The following is a 24003-nucleotide window of genomic DNA, read 5'->3' as shown; positions in this document are numbered from 1 at the left end:
CTGCCCTCATAAGGTTTTTCAATATGAGCTCAATGCACAACATTTGGAATTTAATTTTCAACACTGTCCTCTAACTCTGTGGACGCATGTAAATCTGGTAGTTAGATGACCGTGCTACCTACCAACTGTGCCCAAAGAATTAGAGGCTGGGTTGAGAGCTAGCTGAAACATTAACCACGTGTATACAAATTCACTTAGTGTGAAACTTTAACTCTTGATTAGAAACAATGAGATATATTTTATAGATTCTTCTGTAATAGTGTTCATACAAAGCCAGCAAGCATATCCTTTCTTGTGTCTGATGTTTAGAAGGAGAAAAAAACCCCACATGTGTAGGGATAAATCTTTCCTTCTGAGATGCATGTGCCTAACTTCTATTGAAGTCATGGACAATTGTGTATGTACAATATTGCCAACCACAAGTGTTTAAAAGTCATGAATCGGGCAACAAAAAAATCATGAGATTTTCAAAAGATAAGTGTTGAGTTCTTTTAATTTGCCTTCTGGTGTGGGCACCTTTAGGGTAACACATTTTCAGGATGCTCGGGAACCATGAGGCGTAAAAATTTACTTTTTCACAAATATCTTAGAATCTCAAGTAAGGCTTGGTCTATGTTGAAAAGTTATACCGCCAAAGCTATGTTGGTTAGGGGTATGACAATACCACACTTCTGACCAACATAGCTATGACGACAAACCTTTCAGTGTAGATGCAGCTATGTCAACAGAAGAGGGCTTCTGTTGACATAGCTAATGTTATTCGGGGAGGCTGTGTTTCTACGCTGACAGAACCTCCTATACTGACATAGGCTATGTCTATATTAGTGAGCCTAGCATAATTCCAGCAGATGGAGATTTAAGGAAGTCACTGAATATCATGACTCACCAGAAAATCTTGAGAGTTGGCAAACTATCTGAAGGATTTGTACTATCTATGCAAGTACAAAATCATACATGCCAAGAATTTACTACTACTTGAAGAAATATACATAAAAATTGAATAGTCCTCTATCAGAGCAGTTCTAGTTCTCTAAAAGCAACCCCACGTTATTCCTGGTGTAGGAGATCCTCAAAAATGTGATCTTTTATTAAGGAAAAAGACACAAACAAGCATTGCCTCCTAAAAAATTTTACTAATAGAATTCTCAGTCAAAGCAATTAATATTTTCGTGTTAACTGGAGTGAAGCATCAATACACAGTTTTCCTCAACTAAAAAAAGCTACACGAAGCATCGAGTAACTTTTCTAATTATAGTGCAACAAAAATGTACTTGATCATTTTCTTTCAAAGGAGCAAATGTGGCTGAAGACATTTTCTTCTCCAGTGGAGGTTAATAACAAAGTGACTCTTTGGAAAAAGATTTTATCTCAAGGATAATTAAGCATGGGAGTTGTAATTTGAATGAATGTAATTTGAACTTCAATGCCTTTTTGTGCCACTCCTTCTCCCCCCACTAAAAACTTAATAAATTCCAAGTATTTAAATGAAAGCTAGCTTACAAAGCTAAAAATTCTGGAGGAGCACCTCTGCCTTGGTAATAGCTCATCCCTACTTTTCTAATTCTTTAGAGAATACTAAGGATATTATACATGAGAAGTAAAATATGCTATATACAATCTACTTATCTCAGAAATACCTTTGCCAAATACCTATATGACTTTTAGTCATAAGGTGCTGGATTTGTAAAGGCATTTAGGTGCCTATGATTTTCAAAAATACCTATCTGTATCTTTAGGTGCCTCAACACCTTTACAAATCTTGCCCTTAGTGACATATGGTAATTCTGTCTAAAATTAGCCAGAAGGAATAAATTCAGCGTCAGTGTATTCGTCTCATAGTATTTCATAGGGTGCAATACTAAGATTACCATTAGTTTAGTAGTATAAAACAGTTTTGTATCAAAGGGATTATTAGGATGCCTGCCTTTTCCAAGTATATATTCATAAAATAAGATTGATAAACATGCTCCAAAATTCGTTATTTCTTCTTTACATACCACCTCACTTTAAAGGAAAAAATAGAAGAAACTTGTTCGAAAAATCAGAGCACTTCTTAGGTAAAATGCTTGTATCCTTCATTTGTCACTAGTCTGAAAAGAGGAAAAATTAAAGAAACTAGCAATTCCAAGATAACTAGATGAACAACTTAGAACTATTTACAGAACAGAATTGCCCTGTTGCTGAAGACTGCTTCCAGAATACAGGTGTTATTCAGTCGATGACCTCTAGCAAAAGCACACACACTGTGCATTATAAACATAGGATATGCTCAGCCCCTGAAGACCCTCTAATGAGACCCTTTGATTGGAATAATCAATCTATAGGATCATCTATTGATGGAATTAAAGTAAGAGAAGAATAAGAGATTGAATCTAAGTCAAATAAAAAGGTAACTCACTCTGAAGACAATCAGGATAGGCCTCTCTCTGGAGAAGGAGCAAATGGTGAGCACTAAGACCTCTTGATAAAGATAACATAGGTGCAAATTTTAGGAGGAACCGCAAATGTGCCTGACAACTAGCCTTATGGAAAGTAAGGTTTCAATGACTATATATTGATAGATGTCAATAATTCCTCCATCTTCTTTCATATAATGATTACAGGGTAGGAGGGAGGATTACACCAATTATAAGAATAAACACAAAGGAGATCCCACTGGCTCAGAAATGTACAAAAGTATTTTTCTGAAGCATAGCATTAAGACCCCAGCAAACAAGGACCACTTCCTGAACATGCTGAAGAGATGCTAACTTAAAGAACATTGCTGAGAAACAGTTAAGACCCATTCTGCTCTTCAACCTGCCATCCAGGAAACAGAATGCTCTTCAGGTCAAGATACCTGTATACTACAAATCACAGGAACTGCTATACTGAATCAGAACAGTAGTCCATCTATCCCAGAATCCAGGGTTTGACAGTCAACAGTACCAGCTGCTTTAAAGGAAGCAACCCCGCTGTAGCCAAGTATTCCAGAGGATTTTGGCATCTTTACATTTTCTATTGAAAGGCCTATTTTGCATTAATTTTATAAATAATGGCTCCACTATTACTTCAAAACACACTTCACATCTTCCTTGCTTAAATGCTTTAAGAGCCATTCTGCCCATAAGAGTGATTTACAGGGCAATGTTACAGGAATTAGACTACTTCGAAACAGCGACTTAACCAGTTTTCTACTCAAAGCTATTCAAAAAAAAAAATCACGTACATACTTCTAATTCCTCCTATGGATTGAGGTGCCTGCTGTTAAGCTATTCAAGCACAACCAAAAATCTCTGCCAACCTGAGTAGCCACATCTGTTCTCTCCCGGATGTTAATGGGCTGGGCGTCCCTCTTATTTTGTGCTGAAGACAGATTAAATCTGCAGTCAAAATCGTTAACAAATATTCACTTCAGGGGTGATCCCGTCTCAAGAACTGCATATAATTTTGTGCATTCACACAACTCCCGAGGGCTGAGTTTCAGTCAGAAAGCCAACATACATACATACTCAAGTAAAAAAAGTACCTCAAATAAAATTCAGTATTGATCAGATTCTCAAGTGATGGGATATGCCTGCCATTTCTCTGGGTTAATCTGGGCTTCCATATACATTAGGTTCAACAATATTTTTGAGGTTGACCGAAGGTCTAAACTATAGAACTGGCCAGTGTTCTCCCAACTCATTTGCTGCTTTTAGTGCCAGTATGGTCTTACTGAAGTGCCTTGGTGTTGGTGAGGCAGCCACCAACAGCATGATGTCAAACTGCCTGGGGACTAGTGCAAGCCTGAAAGGGAGATCTCCATTAGTGGCAAGTGAAGCCTCCCAGCTTACAAAGGGAAGCTTGTCCTTGTTATCTACAATGCCCTTCATGGCCTCTTCTCATATGCATCAGAGCACGGAGTGAATTCAAGCAAAGCTTTGAAAGACAGTCTCAGGGATGGAGCTTCAGGGATTGAAGGGCCACTAACCTCATGTACTTGAGAAGTTTTAGTGGACGCTTAGAGCAGTCTGTCATGATAGCAATGCCATAATTTCCCTGAGCTATGTCTCCCACCCCAACCTTCTCCCACACAAAAGGAAATCCTGCAGCCATTTCAAAGTCAAAAGCGATGCAGGAAGCATAACTAGCAGACTGTTGTTACTAAGTGGTTAATTCATCTGATTCTCCTTTGTTTTCTTGACCAGGGAATTCCTAGGAGAACAGTTACTTTTTATGGGAAAGGAAGTGTTCTGGATCTACCTGCACAGTAGGTATCTATAGTACCTGCATTTTCCCTGATATGCAGCTTTCAAAATTTGGATGTATTCACGGTGAGAGGGTAAACTGAGACCTATTTGCTAAATGGAACTAACTATCAGCTCTCCAAAAGAAAGCGGGCAGAGGATCTCTTTGATGTGAGTTTCCACGGATGAAGTTTGGGAGTTCTTTTTTAAATGAAAATTTTGATTACTTGTTTCATCAGGTTTTTCTATCTCCCTTACAGCTACAGGTACTCGAGAGAGAGCAAGAAACAGTTCCTCCACAAGGGTACAGAACTCGTTCAACAGGAGAAACTTAAGTCAATATTTATTAAGTGAAATAGGTCATGCAGATGTCTGAGTTCACAACATTAACACGAAAAGAAAAGGAGTACTAGTGGCACCTTAGAGACTAAACAATTTATTTGAGCATAAGCTTTCGTGAGCTACAGCTCACTTCATCGGATGCATACTGTGGAAAATACAGAAGATGTTTTTATACACACAGACCATGAAAAAATGGGTGTTTACCACTACAAAAGGTTTTCTCTCCCCCCACCCCACTCTCCTGCTGGTAATAGCTTATCTAAAGTGATCACTCTCTTTACAATGTGTATGATAATCAAGGTGGGCCATTTCCAGCACAAATCCAGGTTTTCTCCCCCCTTCCCCCCCCCCCCCACTCTCCTGTTGGTAATAGCTTATCTAAAGTGATCACTCTCCTTACAATGTGTATGATAATCTAGGTGGGCCAATTCCAGCACAAATCCAGGGTTTAACAAGAACGTCTGAGGAACAGTAACATGATACAGTTCTGTGGTGACCTAGAATCCTATTTTCGACGTCTCCGACTCAAGGAATATTTCCAACATACCTCTAAACAACATACTAATCCACAGAGACCTCCCTACCAACACTACAAAAAGAAGGATTCTAGGTGGACTCCTCCTGAAGGTCGAGACAGCAGACTGGACTTCTACATAGAGTGCTTCCGCCGACGTGCACGGGCTGAAATTGTGGAAAAGCAGCATCACTTGCCCCACAACCTCAGCCGTGCAGAACACAATGCCATCCACAGCCTCAGAAACAATTCTGACATCATAATCAAAAAGGCTGACAAAGGAGGTGCTGTTGTCATCATGAATAGGTCGGAATATGAACAAGAGGCTGCTCGGCAGCTCTCCAACACCACTTTCTACAAGCCATTACCCTCTGATCCCACTGAGAATTACCAAAAGAAACTACAGCATTTGCTCAAGAAACTCCCTGAAAAAGCACAAGATCAAATCTGCACAGAGACACCCCTGGAACCCCGACCTGGGATATTCTATCTGCTTCCCAAGATCCATAAACCTGGAAAACTTGGGCGCCCCATCATCTCAGGCATTGGCACCCTGACAGCAGGATTGTCTGGCTATTTAGACTCCTCCTCAGGCCCTATGCTACCAGCACTCCCACCTACCTTCGAGACACCACTGACTTCCTGAGGAAACTACAATCCATCGGTGATCTTCCTGATAACACCATCCTGGCCACTATGGATGTAGAAGCCCTCTACACCAGCATTCCACACAAAGATGGACTACAAGCCGTCAAGAACACTATCCCCGATAATGTCACGGCTAACCTGGTGGCTGAACTTTGTGACTTTGTCCTTACCCATAACTATTTTACATTTGGGGACAATGTATACCTTCAAATCAGCAGCACTGCTATGGGTACCCGCATGGCCCCACAGTATGCCAACATTTTCATGGCTGACTTCGAACAACGCTTCCTCAGCTCTCGTCCCCTAATGCCCCCACCCTACTTGCGCTATATTGATGACATCTTCATCATCTGGACCCATGGAAAAGAAGCCCTTGAAGAATTCCACCATGATTTCAACAATTTCCATCCCACCATCAACCTCAGCCTGGTCCAGTCCACACAAGAGATCCACTTTCTGGACACTACAGTGCTAATAAACGATGGTCACATAAACACCACCCTATACCGGAAACCTACTGACCGCTACTCCTACCTACATGATCACTTTATGAGTGATCACTTTAGATAAGCTATTACCAACAGGAGAGTGGGAGAGTGGTTTTGGGAGGGGAGGGGGGGAGAAAACCTGGATCTGGCCCACCTTGATTATCATACACATTGTAAGGAGAGTGATCACTTTAGATAAGCTATTACCAGCAGGAGAGTGGGGTGGGGGGAGAGAAAACCTTTTGTAGTGATAAACACCCATTTTTTCATGGTCTGTGTGTATAAAAACATCTTCTGTATTTTCCACAGTATGCATCCTATGAAGTGAGCTGTAGCTCACGAAAGCTTATGCTCAAATAAATTGTTTAGTCTCTAAGGTGCCACAAGTACTCCTTTTCTTTTTGCGAATACAGACTAACACGACTGTTACTCTGAAACCTAACATTAACACGAGCATTTCTAAACATGACTTCTGTCTGAATCCAAGATCTTACATGTATTAAGCAGAAGGGACATCCATTCTAAAAGGATTCGGATATTGCTTTTAGGAGTGCAAGAGATTTGCTTGAACTTTTACATGCTGGGAGACTATTTATGACAGTAATTAGAGAATACTGAATTAGAAGAGGGCTACCTCCAGAACAAATAATGACTTTTTATCTTACTCAGCTGAGTATAGCTTTGCTATATATTCAATAGTGATCATTAAAATCACCATCTAATTTAGCTCTGGGTTACATGAGAGGTAGAGAAGTGGCTCAACTCCTGTATTTGTTTTCTGTTGGCATGTTGCAGTAGTAAGGTCACTTTAGACCAAGGTCTGATGAAGGCCTTGATTATTCAGTTCCCTGCAACAGGCCAGGGGTGAAGCTGGGGATAAGACACAGAAGCAGTGGTCTGTGCTGGGCTGATCACCTATACTTGTGAAGCGTTTTTGGATGGCCTTGCTTGTAAAACAAAGTGCTATAAAAATGATGAGTAGGAGAAGAGGGAGGCAAGTGCATTATTTGTAGTACTTCTGCTCAGATGTGGTTTTGGCTTCCATATTTGAGCAAGGCTTTTGCTACTATCCACGAAGAGAACCCCAACATGGAACAGTGGTAGGTACAAGAGCTAAAAAGGTACAATAGCCTTTGCTCGATGTATGTGGGTTATACTTACAGAATGGGGGACTCAAGGCTGCAAAAGACTTAGCGGACACGGTCGATAGCCAACTCCCAATGCTGCTCTGAAAAGGCCTACTGTGATCCTTGAACTAGTGGAGTAGGAGGTTATATTACCTATATATATGGCACTGGTGAGATGCTGTTCGTGTCCAGTTCTGTTATCCAGACTTGGAAGGGATATTGAAAAATGGAAAGGGTTCAGAGAAGAGCCATAAGAATGAGAGGTGGATTGGAAAACATGCCTTACAGCAGGAGACTTAAGGAGCGCCATGTATTTATCTCTTTATTCATCTATTTATATTTAAGTGGAGAAGATCTGATAGTAGAAGGCTCTTTAATCTAGCCTACAAAAGCATAACAAGATCCAATCGCTGAATTTGAAGCTAGACAAGTTCAAACTGGAAATAAAAAATAAAATAGAAAAATTGTGCCATAACACTAAGGATAATTAAATACTAGAACATTTTATTAAGGAGTACGGTAATTATCCATTACTTGGACGCTTTAAATCAAAATTGGGTGTCTTTCTAAAAAGATGCGGATGTACTAAAGCACAAGTTATTGGGCTGGATGCAGGAATCAACAGGTGAAGATCTAAGATCTGTGTTACAAAGGAAGTCAGACTAGATGATGACAGTGTTCCTTTCTGTCCTTTAAACCTATTAATCAACAAAGCTGAATGCCTGAAGCAGAGAATGCAAGATAAATTCCAGGTTCTCCCTGGAGACTCATCTGATGAATGGGTCAAATTGGAAATACACAGATGCCTCATATGGTGATAGCTGAGTCAGAAAGATTAGTTTTTCACTGTGTGACCTATATATTTCATGCAGAAATTATTTATCTGATTAAAGTAAATAACTATTCTACACAAAGCAGGAAGCTACTTTGTTTTAAAGTACATAAAGAAAGCACTTGGAAGCAGGGATATGCACGACATGAATAAATTCCAACTAGTTTTGTTTTAGAGTATTGAGAGTACAAGTTGTATCATTCTGATACACGTTACTGAATTACAGCACATCTGGGGCAGAATAAATGCTATGAATGTATTGTGAAGGATGAACAGGGTTCATTGACAAATGCAGAAGTGTATTACTTGCATATGAAAGGAGAACATTAAGTAACAGATGGATTTGCTCAATATGCTTAAAGAACAACTAAGCAATCGACCAACATGAAACATGATGAAACCTCCCATGCTTGACAAGAAAATTGCTCATTGATAACCATTTTCTTAGTACTAGAAGCTGTACAAATTTAAGGCATGGAAAGTCTTACCTGCAAACATATAGCCAGGTTAACTCTACAGCCAAATGATGTGCTAACAGCCCGCGGATGGAGACCCAGGTCTTTAAATAATTTTGAAAATGACTGAGTGAGAGCTATTCGGGGCCGTTCTTCTGCCACAACGACACATGTCCGTACACGTGAGAGGTCCAGTCCCCTTCCCTAGGAAGAATTTATAATGTAGTGAAAGCTACAGTTAATCAATTTTGAAACTGTGCATCAAAACATGTGTTAAACACACTGTGAAACAAAACACGAACACAAGAATATAGGATTATAATACTCCGATTCTAGCCTTTCATGGAAGCTGGATGGCCAACTGACACATTTATGGCTGATGTAGAACAGACCTACTTGCCTGAAATTTCTTCCCTAGCATTTACGAGGAAATGGATCACAAAAAAGTTCTGGAGGGAAAATATGCTAGTAACAAATAACAGCTCAGGACTCCAATGACCAGTGAACTGGAAGAGTTAACTGTCCTAGGAAAAAACTGACTGGAGAATTATTAAAGACACAAGGGCATGGAGGCAGTGTACACACCCTGAGCTCTACCTAATAGGGTTTCAGCAGAATAATGGGAATTCTGAATCATGAAAGGAAGATCTGGCATTTTACAGCTAGTTGCATGTGAGAGGCTATAAAAACACTGACATCAGAAATGTTACAAGTTTTACATATACAAATTTCTGCATTTGTTATAATTTATTGAAACTAGAAGAAATTTAAGAGCAATGGAAACAAATCAACCAAAAGAAGTCTCTGTTGTAGTGGCTGGTGCTGGTTAGGCTTTACTTTAGTGCTGCATTTCCCAATCCAGGGTAGGGGCAACAGATGCTACAATAGTTGGAGTGATGAAGATAGGACAGAAGAATGAATCAACGTGTTCCCTAGATACATGAAGACACAATCCAAACAAGTTACTGTGTCTGCCAATATCACACACAGCAGGTTGCTCCTTGAAAGCCACCCATCTTCTACCTCCCAGTTCCCATAGTGGCCTTAACATACAGGCACCAGGCCCGCCCTCTGGAGCTTCTTTCTCTGCTCTCACGGCACTCAGCTTAGCCATGCGGTGGCAGCAATGGCAGCTCTCCCATCAGCTTTGAGAGTGAGATTTCAGCTTCCAGATGTTGGACAAAGGGAAGCAGCAGGGACGAAGAGTCCACAAAAAACATGTGAAAGAACAAACTTTTAAAAAATAATGTAAAGAGAAACACGAAAAAACACAGAAAACAGACAAAAGGGGGGAGGGAGAAAGTGAACAGAAAGAAGGCGAGACAACAGCTAGTGTGTCTGAACACATTTGGAAGACGACGTAGTAGTGGCACATATTTGCCAATCCATTTGGGCTTGGGATTCGACTAAAAGGTGGGAACTGTTCTACGCAAGCTGTAAGCCTGAATCACTATAAGATGCATCTATAGGTACAAAAGGATACGGTCTAATGGCAAAAAAAAAAGGAGATGGAAGGAAGAAAATATTTAACCACAAAAACACGGTCTGGCTCCAAGCTCCTCTGCTTCACATTTACACCACAATACCTTCCTAAATTACTCTAATTCTGAAAAAGATATATAGCTCTCAGTAAATGAAGGCAGATACTGACATCTGATAAGTTAAACCCCTTTGTAACTGAAGAGAAAAAAAATAGATCTTTTAAAAGCAGTTACAGTTAGTTAGCAGAACTGGCAACAGAATGCATAGTAAAAAATTTATCAGGTTCATAACAAAAGCATCAGTATATCCCAGACCCCAAGCTGAAAAAGATTAGAGCATTTCTGAGTGCTCTAGCATGTCAAAACCAAACAAATATTTAACATATTTATTAGAGTAAGCTATACATACAATATGCAGTTGGCTAATACACACAGTTCTGACTTTTACAACCCTAGCAACCAGCTACAGCAATTTGGGCTGTACAATAAACACAAATCTTAAAGATTTGGAAAGCCTTAAGGAATAAATTTAACGAGGAACCTCATAATCTGGAAAAGGGCTAGGGAGCAGCAGGTGGCAAAAACTAATATACAGCCTTTGGCAAGGAATTATACTGGCTGTATTGAAGATTTCCCTTACTCTCTGATTATCTTCTCCTCAATGAATGGATTTAACACACACTTATTGAGCAGAGAACATTCCTAAATGCTACAGAAATGTCACACTTGGAAGAAAAATGGAATTCCTCACCTTCAGTGATTCTGTTTGTGAACCGAGTCCCTTGGTACAAAGCTCCATGACTGAATAGGAACAAAAAGTGTCCCTCACTTTGTACTGACTCACAGCTAGAAGCCATAGAGCAGGATTGGTCTCCAATTCTGAGGGAGGAATCAGAATAGACTGGTGTCCTGAATAAACGCTGCAAAAATATAAGATTTGTTAATACAGGCTAGAATTCTGTAGATGAGATGATTGTAAACTAAAAAGGGTATTCTCACTTGAGTGTAAACTTTAACATCAAGTACTAGGCACAGTATGTTTATATCTCACTAACACTGCACAGTTGTCACAGCTTTATGTTAAGGGCCAAATCCTGCCCTTTGTTACACCCATATAATTCAAGTGAAATGAGTGGAAATGTAGGCAGAACCTAGTCCTAAATTACTAAAACCTACAAAATACAGGTGGCCCTTACTGCTAGAAACTCATGGAAGAGCACACAGATACCTGGGTTAGTAGCATGTAAAATACGCATCTGCTGATAAAAGATTATGGTTGGTTATTACTATTTAAACATTTCCTGGACAGAAAATACAATACCTTTTACTCACCAAAGAACTGACCCCACTCCCATGGAAATAAACAGGAGCTTTGCCATCATTTTCAAGGGGCCAGGATCAGGCACCAAATTAAAAGTAAATTATGCATTTTAAAATTCTCTCCACAAAATGTTATGAACTTTTAAAAATGAAATCCCAGAGCTCTATTGTACTGTATATACAATATTGTTTATTGGCTCCCCAGTGCACAGTAATACTGAGATGCAGGCACTTGGTAATGTCCCTGTGCCAAAGGTACAGCACTAATTGTTGCAGTATCATCGTAGTCACTGACAAATTCTTCTCCAGAAGTGTTTCCTACATTGACAGTTCTCTCCTGTGTGCCCTGTGACTACCAGACGGGCAGATTTCCCCATCAGTTTTACAGTTTTTACTCACACATCTTAATCTGTGATTTGTGCATCTTTCAGCTTTGACATGTCACAACAGAATACAATAAAAGATGAAAACCAGAAAGGTTCTCACAAAGGGTAAGATTAGAGGCAGTCAGCTCCAGGAGTCACTCAATGCTGTTGAGGGGAGAGCACTGGTGCTGGAAGGCATGTTTAGCCCTTTGGAGACCAGAGGAGGCTCTGGCTCTTCTGAAACTTGAAAATCCTTCAGTACCACAAACTTTCCCAGTACTTAGAAGGGGTGCGCTATAAATTCCGAATACGAGCAGAGAGCATCAAGGTTGACGGTGCCAACATGTCCACTACTGACAAATTCTGTGCTGAAGTGAGAAACTTCAAGGAAACCAGTGCTAATAAGACTTGTAATGTAAGAGCTGGTGCTGAAATAACTGCTGGTTGCTTTGCATCCCAGGATAGTACCAAAGCCTTGGTACTGTGCTCCCTCAGAGCTCCCAGGGTACCTGATTTGTGACATGGGGTCTTCCTAAAATGGTAGTGTTGAGGTGAGTTGGACCTCTTAGTGGAAATGCCCATCAGGGATCTGTCTCTGGCTTTCCCAGAGGAGTGTTGATCCTTTGTGGATTTAATTTTAACAGTCCTACCAGAGTCTGAAACTGAAATGACTGTCAAAGATGGAACCCAGAAGTTAGTGGATCCAGAATTCACAGAGATGCTTCTGGACTGCACTGGAACTTTTCCAGTGGGGTCTGCCCTTTCCAGATCAGAAGCTAGACACATAGAGCAATCAAACAATCTAATATGCCTCCCTTGCTTTTAAGGACTTATGCACCAAACATTTCCTCAGTATATGAGCTTTCCCAAGAGAAAACAAAGCACTTGGTAGGTCCATCATTAATCAGAATTGCTGCCTTGCAGGAGGGACAGTCTTGAAGCTGGATGACTTGTGATGGGACACCACTAAGCTATGGTGCTGGGAAAAAGATCCAAGTGAGGAAAAAAGACATAATACGGAAGGTAAAAACTTCCCCAAACAATTAACAACTATCAAAAAAATTTCCAACAGGCAACTCTTTACTGTCTAACACTAATCCATACACAATTCACAATAACAGATAAGAAAACAGGATATGCAAAGACATGAACACCAAAGAACTGCGAGTTGAGAAGGACTGGAGCGGTAGATGGGTCTGATCTGCCCCTTTTACCCTCGGTACGGGAGCACAAGGGCACATGCATGGCCCCACAGAACACTGCTGGACAACAGACTCCAACCCCAAGAGCATGTGCACCAAGAGTGGAATATGTATGGACAAGCACTCAAAGAGTTGATGGTGTTCAGCACCATTGAAAATGGTGCCCCTCCTGTCCCCTACTTACTTCAGTGCCTGTTTTCAGGCACTCTAGTTTGAAAGTTTTGTCCAGTCTTTATCTTGTGTGTAACAGACAGACTGAGAGAGGAGAGAGCTGCCCTGCACAAGGGAATTCTTCACTGGCTTTCTCTGAGCCCATGGCTTTCTTCCTCAGTTATGCCAGGAGAATTGCCAGAATTCTCCTCCTCTCTTGATAGGGTGGCCAGGTGCCCAGTTTTCCACCAGAAAGTCTGGTTGAAAAGGAGACCTGACAGTGTCAGGTCAGATCTACTGACCAGACACGCAAAGACCTGTTATTGTGGGCAGGGGAGGCACCGGGTCATCACCCCCGCCAGCAACTACTCAGCCAGGGCCACCTCCTACCAGCATGAGGTGGCTGCAGCGCCCAGCAGTGGTTCTGCAGGCGAGTCCCTCCCGACCCGGGCAGGGGAGAGAAGGGAATAGCAGTGAGCATCCGGGGCAGAGGGGGAAGAGGAGTGACTGGGGGAAGGGTCCTGGGAGGAAGAGGCAGGGCAGGGACAGTATCTCGGGGGGAAGAAGTGGTTTTTAAATATTACAAAGTTGGCAACCTTATCTCATGATCTGGGACTTTTAGGGCCCCTTTATGATGCTGCAGCACTTTTATTCGCCATAAAGGGGCTTCGGGCTGGTGTAAGAATTTCACCCCAGTGCTTATCTTCAACTTAGGCCACAAAATGTAGTAGATGAAAATGGTGCCTCTCCTGCTGCAGTTTCGAAAGTTGCAATTCCAAGAAACAATGGTTTCAAGGGGTGTTCACTTCCTCTACAGTTACATCCATTTGTTTAAGAGCAAACTTTGCAGGACCTCACTTTTGCTGTAGAAGTTACTTGATCAATGACTTCAATTGCCCATTCAGGGCTGACAGGAAGTGTGCAAGAAGAAAGCAGCTCTCATTGCACTTCGAAAACAAACATTCATATCACAACTCCACGGCACACACTGTATCCACTGAATGTGGTCTTAGGGGACTGGAAAAATACAGCTCTTATGGTCCTAATTTGCAATTTAAATCCATTCCTGCACCAAAATGGCAATTAAGTGCATCTCTATCACTGTAGAACTGGACTAAAACATTGTTACTGACCTGCACTAGCAAAGTCTCAGTTTTAGAAAATTAACTATTATTTCATTTTGGTTTATCAACACACACACACACACACACACACACACACTTCTGTATTTTGATAATTAAAGCAGAATTACTAGAGGGCTTAGCTTAGTTTGGCTAACAAATAATTCAGGAAAAATTTCATATCTGCTTTATCCTATGTTTCTGTTTTATAATTAAACCCCTCTTAACATGGAGTGTAGTAGGCTCTATTCCAATAAATGGTGGTCTACACATTAGGACACGGATATCTTAAGTTCAGAAAGTAGTTTAATTGGATTTAGTTTTGATTTTATATTTGGAGAAAAGTGTTTGCTCTTTTAAAAACTATTATAACTTAGAGATTTAAAAATGCAATGCAAAACAAAATAGTAGGGTCAGCTTCTCAGAATGGAAGGCAAGAGCTGCAAAGAAAAATATGAAAAATCAAATCAAATCACATCATGAATTCCCCCATGAAAAAGCTAGCACAAACAGCTAAAAAGAAGAGCTTTTGGATTAGTGAACTCACATAGGCCTGATGACTCTGCTGCCATGCCTAGGATGCATTGTTCTGTGACAAAGATCCCAAGGAAACCCTGCTGGAGCATGCAGCCAGTTTATAGAGAAGTTGGTAAATCCCATTTTAAAGAATGTATTGCTCTGCTTTGCAAGGTTTCTTTTTGTTATTTTTTTATACTCTTTAGGACATAAAATAAAACGAACTTTGCAAAACCATGCAATATACTCCAGACTTACCAATGGGCTGGCTCCATGCTCCAGTGGGCTTTCCTTAATAGCTCTGACGTCACAGAATATTGCATTCTGGGGCGTCACAGCGAAGCAGTGCAGTATAACTTCTAAGAACCTACGATGGGGAAAAGAGGTTAGTTTTTGGTTGTTTGCAGAATGAATACCTCCTTCGGCCTAGTTAATGGAGGAATTAAATATGCATAGCTGAAGTGACTGAATTCAAAATTTTAACTTGTGTTTCTTATTTCAGAGACTGCATAAAGGAGCCCATTTTCTATGCCTGCTCTGTATCCAATATGAATTGCTACCATTTGCAGCCCCTTAACCTTCAAAAATAAAGACAGTAGGAGCTGACCATGAATCTCTATGTTAGAATAGCAAATAGTAGCGTAGTTAATGGAAATGACAACAGACTTCACAATCTGTGTATTTAATTTTACATCCAGATATCCCCCAGAGGTAAAGCATGGCATGTTAAAAGTAACAATCACCTTTTGGCACATAAGTTAGAAAGAGTAAACTGCATGCTTACTGCATACTTAAGGCTCCAAACTGTATGCTTAAGGGGCTATGCAGTACTTCTACAGAGCACCCTAAAAATGACATTCACTCCTAACAAACTAGTGTGAGATGGAAGTCAAGTCTGCGCAGCGAAATGAACCATGCTGGGTTCTCATGTCAGCTTTCTACATATAACATAGAAATAATCCATTAGAGCTGATTATGAATTTTTGGATCAAAATGCTTGACAGAAAATTTGGTTTCCAAAAGAGAATTCAATGTTTTCTGCAGGAAAACATCAATTTTGCTGAAGCTGTTCGCTGGCCCATTAGGGAAACTGAAGCAAAGTCAGTATGGCCAATCCCAAAACTCAGACCCTGAAAATTATGAGGGTTTTTAAGAGTAGAGAGAGGTAATACTGCATTCATCTTTTTCATTTTTGAACTCCCCCTGCCCACTGTGTGCATAGCAAGTCCCAAATTTGTAGGGTAAGCTGATTTTGGCTCTCAGTGGAAGATCCAACTGAGATCAAATTAAAGAACTTTATATAAAATGCTTCCCTAATTACACAGAGCTTCCAGCTTCTCCCCAAACTAGACTCTAATAATTATTTCTGTGTTCTGTATTCAGCCCCAGATCCGCCTCTCCTCCAACCTTTCAGTTAATTAAGCAGCCCCTCCAGCCCACATCAACTGTGCACAGCTAGCCATACATAATTCCTGTCCCCACATCTGCCCCAGCTCCTCTGAGCACCTCTGCTCCTTCTGGACCTGTAGGGTGTCTTCACCTCCCTTTCAGGTGTGGGGTGGCAGCTGAGGCAGGATCCTTTGCTCCTTCCCAAGCCTAGTGTTGCAGTGATGGAGAGAGGAACAGACTGACCCATTTTTCACAAGATGAAAGGGAAGGAGGAAGCACAGCTGCCCTGAGCTGCTAGGCTCTTTCCACTTTCTGTTCCTTCCCCCTTGTGAAAATGGTATTGGCTGCTCCTTTCCCCACAGTCCCTAATCCAAATTCTCTCAGGTCCAGAAGGGAAGGCAGGGAGGAGCATCTGATTGGTTGCTCTTCCCTAAAAGGCAGGCAAGTGGGGAAGGCAGCCAATTAGAGGGGGATTTCCTCTGGGCAAGTCTGAAACTTACATGAGGGTTGGAGCTTCTCATTTATTGAGAGACTGGCTCCAACACAGGCCAGAAATCACAATACTTCTGAGAGCTAACAGCACGGGGAAATATTTCCTTTTTGGTCAGGTCAACGTTAATCTGCGTTCGTTTGAGCTGACATGGTGTCTCATGGAAGTTGTAATTTGCGTGTGTCCCCCTTATCGTGGCCCCATGGTCCAATTGTATCTCCCTATCTTGCACTGCAGTCTCCCCTCGGCCTGAGCCACTATGGTATATCCTGGGAGATGTACTTTGGCCAGGGAGAATAAGGGCACAAGGCACACATGAACTACAACTCCCACGAGGAACTGTGATGGTTCACATGAACACAGACTAATGTTGAGATGACTCAAAATTCAATGTTTTGATGTCGGAATGTCAAAATATTTAGTTTCAATAGAAAGTAGGCAAACGAAATGTTTCAACAATTCCAAGGCTACATTTTTTATGAACTTTTTGTTTTGTAAAAAAGGTCAAATAATTTGACGTTTTGTACCAATTGGGGATGAAAAGAAGATGTTGAAATATCAAAATTTCCTGCAAAATGATTTTTGTTCAGCTCTAGCCCCTAGGTAGACCTTGAAATAAGAGACCAGAGCAATTATCGTTTAAACCAACAAATACACTGGATCCCGTAAAAAAAAAAAAAAAAGAAAAGAAAAACCACACACACACACACACACACACACACACAAAGACTGTGCTAGGATAACATTTTAAGGTATGGACCTTACGAGTGCGGTCACGGCAGCGCAAGCTGTGGGATGGTCTAGCTGACTCCAGTATGTGCTAGGACTTGGACAGGTACGTGACTTGGGAGTGTAGCTTTTGCAGTTACACTCTTCTTTCGAATGCTAGCTTGACGATAGCAAGTGTGAGCGTCTCTCCTTGAGTTGGGTATCACACCCGCAGCTCCAAGCAAAGACGTGTTCTCTTTGGGAATGGCAGTGGTCTGAGCTGAAGGAACTGTGTCAGCTTACATTTAGCCCAAGAGTTGCATTTTGTAAAAACAAGCTTTTTAAAAAGGCAAAGCCTAACAAAAATGGCTTCTACACTTTGTTATTAAACAAAGAAGGTTTGCTGAAACCAAAATGCTGCCGCTCTAAAAACCTGAAAGTGAAACTGACGCATTGATTTTTCATTGTTCAAGCTCAGATAAATGCCTTCTGTTGCTTTATACCAGAACAGTTAATGTTACTATAATGATTCTCGGTGTGTCAGTTCCAGATTATAATATAGTAATTGCAACAAGCTTAAATCAGAACAAATCATTTTTTTTATATTTTCCAATTGCTGTTTTTTCCCAAAAGGTTAATAAGAGAACAATCTCAGAGTATAAGTGGATCTTATGCTAAAATAACGTGCTTGAAGTCTAATAAGCACATGGTTTATGCATCTCATAAATCATAATTATCTGGTGCAAGACAAGTCCCTGTACCATTAACTTTTATTTATTTTTTTTAGCGCTCCAAGCATCTAAACAAAGTGTTGATTCCAATAGGATGTTCACTTTTAATTATAATTTAAATAAAAACATTTATGCAACACTGTATCATTTTAATGCCTTAAGTTACCTTAATTTCAGCATGGTTTTAAAACAGCAACACTGCACTTTCAGTGAAATGTGTCAAAACATAATAATTCTAGGATCTAACATTTCTTAATAAAGAATGATTCCAGCTATTTTTTCATAGACCTTCTCTGTACCATGTTTTCAATTTTCTTCTGTAAAGCACATCGTTTTTCATATACATCTACCTACATGTCTTAAAGTAAAGCTAAAAGTTACTCAGAATGCTTTTACTGCAACATTACACCATCCATAGGGTACAGAAATCCACAAAACTGTTAACTAAGTTATAAACTCCCCACTAACTAGTGCTAATAAAACGTCAACATTTTTTGTGAAAATATTTTGCAGCTTTTCAGCCAGCTCTATTATTGCCAATCAAGAATCTCTCTATTATCAAATCTCTCTATTATCAAATGCAGTTTGTTCTTTTGTTTTATTGTACAATGGAAATGAGGTTTAAAAAGTCTAAAGAGAAATCTCACCTGCAGAGGCACCAGAGGACAAACCCAAGTCCACAGTAAGGGTCCAAACAGATAGCTACTTCTCTAGAGGGGTAAAGCTCACACTGCAGCTTAATAGAACGACAAAAGGCACTAGTGGCTGCATGAGACATCTGGAAGACAAGACAGTAATTAAAATGATAAACTATGCCATTCTGCAGGTTCATTCCCAAACTACTGCCATTCCTGAAATCGGTAACAGGATGAAGGAAACAAATTAATATTAAACTTTGTGCTCAGCATGAACACACACTGTAATTTATACCTAATGTGAGTTAATTTTCTTTTAAGAGATCATCCAAATAACCATCCAAGGAAAAGGAAGAAAGAGAATCATAAGTTGAATAGGTAGGACATGGTCATGAGTGGTTTCAGATGTGCTTGATGTGATATTGAAAGCTAAGAAGAATGAGCTAAACTTTTACAAGCACAAAAAATAAAGATGGTAGAATTTCTATATAACATCAGTATAAGCAAAATAAAAGTATCAACTTGAATTTCTGTTGATCATCAATAACATACCCTATAATTCTTCAAAACCACAGAAAATTTTAGAATCTTCCAGACTACAATGAAATTCGATTGTGTATGTGCCCAAATTGTTTGGTTACATACATGACAAGAACATTTGTTTTTAGTGTGAAATTCCTACCTTTACCCCAGCTAGCATTCCAGTTGTGGACACACTAAAATCAAGATAAGCCAGTGTGTCAGGGTTAGAAGGTTTGTAGATTTGAGCAGGCCGCTTCTTTGGCAAGTCATCTAGAATAAATAAAAAATGAAAACATGTGCACCTTATTTTTATGACAGGCAGTTCACTGCATGAATCTCTGAACCATGACAAGTTCAACTGTAAAACAAGACAGGGCAGCTCTGGCTTTAATACTTACTTACCTGTATCTAGCACAGGAGGCCACGTTCTGACATCCACTGCTGCTGCTGCCTCTCGTGACCGTAACAATTTACATATTAATTGTGTAGTCATTAAACAGGCAGAGCGACTCACCTGGGAGTTTAACAAACAAAAGGAAAGAGAACACTAATTACTTCACATGTAAAACTGAGTAAGACCATGATTTATATTACAACAGGGTACATATCTAAGTTTACCAGTCTTATTTCCTGGGATTAGGAGACAGGAACATATGTCAAAAAAGGCAGACCCTTGAAATTTCAGAGGGTATACAGGACTTTTACAAGACCAAGCAATAATTGCACTTTGCAGCAAATCGTTACATTGAAATTAACGGTGCATTAATAGGTAAAAATTGCACTTTTCCCTATATAGCATCATCCTGGGAAACTTGTAGTGAAGGTTATGACAAGAATATTCCCTAAGTGAACGCAATACGTGTTTGTTTATACAAATATTTTAATAAAATGAAAACCCAACTTTACACTTACAATGCTCCAGTGGTTTCACCTTATTAAATCAATAACTGTGTGCTAGCCACAGACCCATGATTTCTCCACTAAATCAAACAAACAGGATTCTCTGCAGGACCACTAACGACTTAACACGGACTCCATTTCAGAGAGTTCTGGTGTTTCAAACAGTAGCTCTCGAGCAGTTATTTCTCAAGTGACACAGTCAGCTTACCATCTCCTCTTTGCCTACACTCGATTTTAGGCTCTAGAGGATTTTAGATTTACATATGTTGAGGGTTTCTCTGTCTTTGACAATGGGCAGTTATTTTACCAAATACATTACATAAAGAAAATGTGATACTGTTTGAACAAGTATTTAATATAGGGTATTTAAACAAAAGCCCAAATACATTACTGAACATTTTAAATCACAGCACAGAAACAATGTAAAACAAAGCACTTTTCCTTTCTTTCCCATTCTTTGAGGGTCTGTGAAGAGAAGTCAAGTAAGCGAAAGCGTTCCTAATGAATGTATTCTTTGTGGAATCTGAGCCACTTTTGGTTCCACTGAACCTTAAGCTGTTATCCCCAACACCTGTGCAAAGTAATAACCATTCTGTGCACTACTGTCAATACTGTCAATGTTAGCAGAATAGATATCCTTATTCAGGCCTCCAGCATGGAGAAAAAGGTGATTGGAAAATCCCAAACTGAGAATGACTCACTGTGAGTTACTCTAGCACTGAACTTAATACAAATACTTTCCCATTTTGGTCCCAAAGAGACAGTCTGGATCTACACACTGGAATATTTAACTCCCACCTTTTGTCAACATGAGAAAATCAATCCTTGAACCCCACACTTTCAGCCTCATATGCAAAAAGCTCTACCACATGAGCTGAGAAAATTAGCAGCTATCAGCAGTAATCGTACTGATCACACTAGTGGCTTTCAACCTTTTCAGACTACTGTACCCCTTTCAGGAGTCTGATTTGTCTTGCGAACCCCCAAGTTTCACTTCACTTAGAAACTACTTGCTTACAAAATCAGACATAAAAATACAAAAGTGTCACAGTACTCTATTACGGAAACATTGCTTCCTTTCTCATGTTTAACCATATAATTATAAAATAAATCAATTGAAATATAAACACTGTACTTACATTTCAGTGTATATTATATAGAGCAGTATAAACAAGTCATTGTCTGTACGAAATTTTAGTTTGTGCTGACTTCGCTAGTGCTTTTTATGTAGACTGTTGTGTAAAACTAGGCAAATATCTAGAAGAGTTGATTTTCCCTCGGAAGACCTTTGCTTACCCCCAAGGGTAGACGTACGACTGGGTGAGAACCACTGGAGCACACCATGTCCCTGGTCCAACAGCAGGTGCATGTGGAGAAGGGAGGAACAGAGACTCCACATTATAGACTCCTCCACCTCCTAAGATCTCATGAACTCTCTCTGTGGACACTTAGTGGAGAAGGGTGCTGGCAGGACTCCTGACAGTAGCGCTCACTCACAACATATAACTCAGTATCCCAAGCCAAGATAATGTTCACTCACTCAGTACTACCTTGCATAGGCTGGGTCAAAGTGTAAGCACTGAATGAGGGAAGACTGAAGGGCAGCTGGGTATTTCAGGTACCATATTATGTTAGCCAGGAGACTCAGGAAAGAGTGCAGAAGCTCTGACTCCTTCGGGTGTCCCAAGAGACATCAAATTTGGGGAGCTGAACTTCTGGCTAGCTCCCTGATGGATGGGCAGCAAACACACCTCCATTTGGATGGGACAATATCCATTTCCTGTCACCCTGCTTGGGTTTCCCCCATCCAATTAGAGCACAGTCTGGTCCATAGTCTTTTAGACCTCTAGTAACAATATAGTTAGATCACAGTAATGTTTGATTACTTTGACTACTCCCTAGGCATCTGCAAAACACAGTTCTATGGGCCAAATTCCGCTCTCAGAAGCAACTGCCATTGACTTCAAAAGGAGTTGAACTGATGGTACCGGGAGGGCAGAATTTTTCCCTAGGACAGCAGCAACTCAGCAATGTATTCGCAACAGCCTCAATAGTTTAATCTCCACAAGGTCACTCCACTTCAAAATGAGAGCGAATCCTTGGGTGAAACAGAGCTGGACAGGCCTCTAAGTCAAACTGTCTTTAGTAGGGCTGGCAATTTTCAATCTTTATTTAAAAAGTTAGCCTGTTGAAAAGAGCTAAATGATCATGAGACAGCTTAGATCCACCTGAAGGTTTGCCAGACATGCCCTAGCAGCCCTCCTGGTCAATCTTGGCTATCAGAGATTGAGGGATCACTGAAGTGTTATTGCATACGCTCAGTTTTAAAACATCTCAAGAGAACACAAGACCATCACTACAATAAATAATAATGGTCCCATTAATCTGTTAATAGCAGGCCAAATTCTAACACCACATTCGTACTGAGTAGCATCTTACTTTGTAAGTGGTCCCATTAACTTCAAATGGGTCAAGATTTACAAATTTGCAGATATTCGCTTTATATCTGGGGACTACATTTGCGGATCATGGATCAGATGTGGATACAAATTTTCTATCTGTGCAGGAGTCTACAAATGGGATTACTAGCCAGAGAGTTTTGGGGCACGTCTACACTGGAAATGCTAAAGTGCTGCCATGGCAGCGCTTTATCATGGCTTGTGTGGTCGTGGCAGAGCGCTGGGAGAGAGCTCTCCCAGGGCTCTAAACAAAACCACCTCCACGAGGGGAGTAGCTCCCAGCGCTGGGGCACTGTCTACACGGGTGCTTTACAGCGCTGAAACCTGCTGCGCTCAGGGGGGGTGTTTTTTCACACTCTTGAGCGAGAAAGTTGCAGTGCTGTAAATTGCCAGTGTAGACAAGCCCTTAGAGAACTAGAGCACAATTTAATAAAGTAGAAAACAACATCAGACATAAGAGGCCACCCCACGCACCCTTCTTGCACCAATGTGGTCAATGCGGTATCAGTGCAGCAAAGAACAAAAATAGACTAAGTAAGACTAAAAGACAAACAAACAAACAAAATCCAGGTCATCCCTCTCTGGGTAAAAGCCTGGCCACAATGTGACTTCTAAACTGTTACTCCCCAGTCAGTTTAAGAGCTGCTAACTCAACTTGTAACCATAAATTTGTAAAAGGCTTTTACAAACATGTAAAAAGAACTACGTGGTGCGGGAGTTTCAGATACAGGTTGGCTGAAAACAGTTTACATTAAAGATGGTTAACCTCAAACAGCTGAGCTAGGTCAGTGTAAATAATAATATCAATAATCCTGAGATACCTGATTTAGAGTCATATACTGGAAAACACGTCTACATGGGTCTTTGAAAGAAGTGAATGTAAATGCGCTCTCATCTGATTGTGACAGTGTGGGTGCTGCATGCTTTCAAGCAGTGTTGAACATTCCCTGCTCCCCTTGACTTTGTGGTACTGTACAGGATCAGGTCCTGTGACATGAAGTTTGAACCCACGTTATAAAACCTGTAGCCTTTTGCTAACTTGGATGGAAAAACTTCTAAAGAGCACTTTAATTTTCTATATTTAGTCCACTGCCTGTTTAGACTGCTTGCGGATTTCCAGATGTCTGCTCACCTCCACAATCATTTTCACTGTAGGTAATGTTGTTGCAATGTTCTGTGGATGTGGAGGTCGAACAGTTATTGGCACACAGCCTGCATACAGGCAACCATAAAATGCTGCAATCAGGTCTATTCCTGCATGAAGAACAAAACAAAAATCCTCACCTGAAAATCAAATAATTTAATCACAGACACCCATGTCAGCATAAATACTACTTTGAAGTAACCTAGAAGGTTAAATGAGCAACTAAGCTCTTTAACAGACTTCTCTTTCAGTCCCT

At 40.5% G+C, this 24003-nt stretch overlaps 1 protein-coding gene across 5 annotated transcripts in view; it reads right to left on the bottom strand.

The window, feature by feature from the left end:
• Window positions 1–24003, bottom strand: part of DIP2C (disco interacting protein 2 homolog C) — a 478491-nt gene that overhangs the window by 56730 nt on the left and 397758 nt on the right. For all 5 annotated transcript variants that reach the window (XM_074946248.1, XM_074946247.1, XM_074946249.1 and 2 more), the window contains 6 exons: window positions 23736–23857; window positions 19647–19758; window positions 19405–19514; window positions 18735–18865; window positions 10847–11015; window positions 8648–8818 (listed from right to left, as the gene is read on the bottom strand). In XM_074946248.1, coding sequence (XP_074802349.1) covers window positions 8648–8818; window positions 10847–11015; window positions 18735–18865; window positions 19405–19514; window positions 19647–19758; window positions 23736–23857 — 815 coding nt within the window. The remainder of the gene's footprint in view (window positions 1–8647; window positions 8819–10846; window positions 11016–18734; window positions 18866–19404; window positions 19515–19646; window positions 19759–23735; window positions 23858–24003) is intronic.

This window comes from Natator depressus, chromosome 2, assembly GCF_965152275.1.
Source record: "Natator depressus isolate rNatDep1 chromosome 2, rNatDep2.hap1, whole genome shotgun sequence".
Lineage (NCBI taxonomy): Eukaryota > Metazoa > Chordata > Testudines > Cheloniidae > Natator > Natator depressus.
Note: the sequence above shows the minus strand (reverse complement) of the source record. Positions and strands in the feature narration are given on the sequence as shown.